Source organism: Pinus tabuliformis, chromosome 9 (genome assembly GCF_031772625.1).
Source record: "Pinus tabuliformis cultivar Carrire ecotype Pingquan chromosome 9, CPIR1, whole genome shotgun sequence".
NCBI lineage: Eukaryota > Viridiplantae > Streptophyta > Pinopsida > Pinales > Pinaceae > Pinus > Pinus tabuliformis.
The window spans coordinates 176,753,104-176,758,198 of record NC_142307.1 but is presented as its reverse complement, the minus strand read 5'-3'; the positions used below and the strand labels follow the sequence as shown (position 1 = coordinate 176,758,198).

The 5,095-nt window shown below is 35.8% G+C and overlaps 1 protein-coding gene across 1 annotated transcript; it reads right to left on the bottom strand.

Moving 5' to 3' along the window:
• Positions 1 to 1,025: 1,025 nt before the first annotated feature.
• Positions 1,026 to 2,381, bottom strand: LOC149147680 (uncharacterized). Its single transcript, XM_089441478.1, has 2 exons — positions 1,339 to 2,381; positions 1,026 to 1,193 (listed from the first exon to the last, which is right to left on the bottom strand). Exon 1 carries the CDS (start codon positions 2,351 to 2,353, stop codon positions 1,379 to 1,381), a length of 975 nt encoding a protein of 324 aa, XP_089297604.1. The 5' UTR covers positions 2,354 to 2,381; the 3' UTR covers positions 1,026 to 1,193; positions 1,339 to 1,378.
• Between the last annotated feature and the right edge of the window lie 2,714 nt (positions 2,382 to 5,095).

Sequence of the window (5,095 nt, the reverse complement as noted above, 5' to 3'; positions counted from 1 at the left end):
AAGGACTTATTCGATTTGGAGAATGAAAATGAGAAATCAAACTCTTGCAAAATTACACTCCATTTGGAGTACTTGCCCCTGAGCTCACATTTAATCTTGGCTTGGAATGCTGTATTGGATGTGCATGTAACAAGGGTACAACCTCTATGGAATTCATTTTGATTAGTTTTCACATCCTTTCACAAAACCTTTTTCATGCTGTATTGGATGTGCATGTAACAAGGGCACAACCGCTATGGAATTCATTTTCATTAGTTTTCACATCCTTTCACAAAACCTTTTTCATGACCCTTAGCTGACCTTAAATAGCAAAAATCTACGTATGTTTTCCCTGATAAATAAATTCGACTTATGCCTCTTCCCAAATCTTCAATTTCTTGTTTCGTTGACTTTTACTCTCTACTTAAAATCTTCTCTTTCATTATGGCTGTGTGGACTCTAAGTATATTGAAAAAATTTCACCCTTCCACTATATTGAAATCTTAAATTTCACTTCACCTTTGCGGTGCTGAAATTTTGCAAGTTAGTTTAGTTTCTGAAGTTGTATTTTGGTATTATAGATTTTAGGCTTTGGTACTCTTATATTAGGATTTCAGTCCCGGCAGCGACTACCGCTGCTGGCAGTTCTTGTTAACATCTGATCACGGCGTAGTGTAATTTTAACTGAATTTCTTAGTTCTAGTAGTCTTTTATGATGTAGTTTGTTGATCATTAATCTGCAACAATATTATCATATTGATCTTTTACCACGGTGTGGCTATTCATGAAAATTATTTGATGGACTATGTTCTACCAAGTCCAAAGATTAACATTGTTGAAAACAGAAACACGTACGAGATATCCTACGATTATGCATACTTCTATTATGTGAATTTATATTTATGTATATTGTTTCAATGGTTAATTAAGAATCTTTATTCTTTATTTTCGTCCAAAACCATGGAAAAGGAGCATCCCTGGCATCGCAACCGAAGCATTCTATTTTCTTACAACATCAGGAGATTTTATTATAAAAATACCATAATGGTGTCATTCAGACAAGAGATTACAAAACGAACATCATTCAGAAAAACGCATTACAAAACAAACTTCTGGCAGACATGACTCTGTACTTTATGCACCTCAGCAACGTCTATAGCTAAATGAGTAATATATCCATCTTCTCCATGATGTTATTCTATATCCCTAATAACCTGCAAGCAAGCATACGCATATTGTAATCTCGAAATGTTCCAAAAGACTGCAATGAAGCTGATCAAGAAATCGATAGTTATAACGCAAACAATAAGAAATTCAAGATCGAAGATATATCAAACATTGTAATGAATAATAACCAACCTTATTACTCGAAAATGGTGCTTCACATTTGCTTGCAGACCTAATATGGCGGCGGTGCCGGAGACTTGTAAGAGTAATGGTTTGTAGGTGGTGAGGCATAGACTGCTGGTTTGGGAGGGGGAGGAGAGGAAGTATGTTCTGCTGTGTGAGGAGTAGGACTTACAACAATATGGGTTGGGGGAGGAGGAGATTTATATTCGTATGGTTTTTCTGGTGGGGATGGAGTAGTTTTTGGTGGTTTAGTAACTGGAGAAGGTTTGTGCTCGGGAGCAAGAGGAGTTGGCCATGGTTTGGTTGGTGAAGGAGGAGGATGAAGGGGTTTGTGAACTAGCGGAGGCTTAGCATAAGGAACAGTGGTTGGTTTTGGTTGTGAAATCTCCACCTTGGGAGGAGGTGGAGATTTGTACTCGTATGGAGGAGAAACGGGCACCTCCTCAGGAGGAGGTTTGCTTTCCACTGGTGGTGGTGTCTCCACGACTGGGGGTTTCGAGACGGGTGTGGGTGCAGGGGGCGGCTCAGAGTGAACTGGAGATGGAACGTGAGTTTTTGGTGGTTTAGTCACTGGAGAAGGTTTGTGCTCGGGAGCAAGAGGAGTTGGCCATGGTTTGGTTGGTGAAGGAGGAGGATGAAGGGGTTTGTGAACTAGCGGAGGCTTAGCATAAGGAACAGTGGTTGGTCTTGGTTGTGAAATCTCCACCTTGGGAGGAGGTGGAGATTTGTACTCGTATGGAGGAGAAACGGGCACCTCCTCAGGAGGAGGTTTGCTTTCCACTGGTGGTGGTGTCTCCACGACTGGGGGTTTCGAGACGGGTGTGGCTGCAGGGGGCGGCTCAGAGTGAACTGGAGATGGAACGTGAGATGGAGGGTGAGGTGATTTACAAAGGAAAGGCTTCAGAGATGGCGAGTTATAGAATGAGGCAATTGACGGATCTGCTGAAAAAGTGCAACTAGCAAACAGAACCAGCAATACCTTGCAAATGAAAGACATCCCCGCAAGCGTAGCCATCTTCTGCATGGCAATAGAGAACTCCAAAAGCGAAGTGGTTCGTATAAGATGGTTATAGAAGATCGGTATTTATAGCAATCTTCGGATGCAACGTGGTGGTTGATATTATTGTAGAGTGGGTCTGCCTGTAACTGTCATTGTTTCCCTTATACAACTAATTTGGAAGTTAAAAAAGGGTTCGGCTAACGTCTTGTTCAAATATGGGAAGATATTTGCTTCAGTATAGTGTTTTTTGAATATCGGTTCCCTTGGAAGTTTGTTTACCCTTGCCTAGCCAAATGATGCTTCTATAAGGCGACGTGGAAAAAGGAATTCGTTCGATGACTCTTATTCTCATTCATGAAATATTCAAATGTGAATGTGCATTTTGCTAACGAGAAATATTCTTGTATTCGCCTCTCGGGACCGTTAAAATAATTTTATCTCAATTGTTATTAATAATTATGAATATTAAAAAATCAAAGTATTTTATTTTCATGAAAATATTAAGAAATTGGTTTATATGTGTTCTTTAAGGTATTCTTTGATGCATGTGAAAATGGTTCAATTCCTTATTCGGATAAATTAATGGTTCAATTCCTTTTTTTTAAGGTATTCCTTGATGTAATTGAAATCAATTGTTCAATTTCTTATTCGGATAAATTAATGGTTAAATTTCTCTTTTTTATTTTTTTTTAAGTATTCCTTGATGTATGTGAAATCAATTGTTCAATTTTTTATTGGGATAAATTAATGGTTCAATTCCTTACCCTTAAATATATTAAAAATATTAAAAATATAGTCATGACAAATTTACAAAAAATTATTATAAAATTAAATAAAATTAAAAAATAATATAAAAAAACATTTTCTTATAAATCTAATTTTATTTTTTATTTGAAAAATAAAATTAATTTCCTGCTTCCACACAATCCACCCCTCCATAACCCTTGTGAATTACATCTTCGAGCCAAATATCCTACGCCCCTGCAGTCTATTAAACCTTCACTTAACTGTTACCACCGATCCACCTGCTTCAACCTAAAATATTTTATTTATTAATTTATTTATTTTAATTTATTAATTTCTAATAAATTATATAAATAAAATATGTACGATAGCTTTATCTCATACCTCTGCCTTAAATGTTTAGTTAATTTAAATCTCTACGCTTTATTTTTTCTCGCCAACCAATAAAAAAATTTAAACAAAAATTAAAATTAATTTTTAATTTAAAATCTAATATTTGTTTTAAAACATTAAATTTATTTATTTAATTAATTAAATTTAGCTTAGTAATTTGTTAATAAATTATACTGTTTTAAAGTAAATAATGACTAATCTACAATACCTTAAATAATGACCTTATAGATTGGATTAGGCATTAAATCTTAATTAACTTAAATGCTTACCCATTATTTCCTACGAACTTAAAATATTTAGCATCAAGGATCGGTGGGCATTTATAGCGTTCATGTTTATATGTGATTGATGTATTCTGGAAGTCATGAGATTTCGTGAGATTGTTTAAAGCGGTCGGCCTTCCGTCTCGAGATGCGGTGATAGAAATTTAGAAGTTTCAATTGTACATTTTGTTTTACCAAATATAATTGTGGAGAATGGAGAATGGTTTGGTGCGGAGGAATGGTTTGCTCAGTTAAACGTGGCTGGAATTTGAGCGATGTTTTTGATAATAAAAATGGATTCAAGATCATCAAAAATCTTTAAAACAATTAAAATATTAAAATTTGATAATTTTAATTTTAATTTAAAAAAATTCTATCAAATTTCCATAATTTTACTGAAAAACATTCTAAAAAAATTCTCTCAAATATTCATAATTTTCCGGACAAAAAAGCATTCTAGTTAGACTAGAGCCCATTCAACTGTCTGACGGTAAATTCGATTAATGCGCCGTACTAGTCGGTGTAGTACTGGCCAAAAACGCATTCTAGTTAGACTAGAGCCCATTCAACTGTCTGACGGTAAATTCGATTAATGGTCGGTACTAGTCGGTGTAGTACTGGCCAAATATGCAACGAAGCCATGAAATCCTGACAATATTGCACATTCTCGTTTTCTTGCATACCTGACAACCAGGCCTCCGTAATCGTTACCAAGAGTATTGCGTGAGCGTTGCATCCAGCTTTCTGTTAAGAGAAACCCAGACGACTTTTCGGTGATTCATTTCACTCCCGTGAGGCCAGATAAGCGAATTGGATTGGCCGCGCATTGTCTATTTCCACAGTTTCACTTGGATGTAACAGTTACCGAATTGTCGAAGGCTTTGCACCAATTAGGTTGGAGGACTTGCACTTTGAATTTTCAGTTACGTCTATCGTCATTGAATAAAGAAATTTCGAATTTTCTTGACGCAGTTTTGAATTAAAAACAATAAAATTAGTTGAATTTAAATGGGTCTGCCTGAGTGATTCGGAATACCAACTGGTATGGAGTTGGGACATTTTTGTTGGGAAGATTAAAGCCAATATGGCTTATAAAGCTATATTTAATTCTGTTTTGGAAAAGGATACCAGATGGTGGTCCAACCACATTTGGCACTGGCACATACTAAACAAACTTAAGCTTTTTTCCTTGTTAGTTCTTCAAAACACAATTTTAACTTCGCAGAAGTTAAAAAAAGAGGATTCGTACGTCTTAACCAATGTCATCTTTGCAGAAAGCAGGATGAATCTTTATTGGTTGCCAATCTGCTAATAATATATGGAAGTTGGTTTTGAAGGTCCCGGATGTTAGAGAACATCTTAAACA

What these genes read in the sequence shown, in the direction of transcription:
- LOC149147680 (XM_089441478.1), bottom strand. Translation starts at nt 2,353, where the DNA reads ATGCAGAAGATGGCTACGCTTGCGGGGATGTCTTTCATTTGCAAGGTA.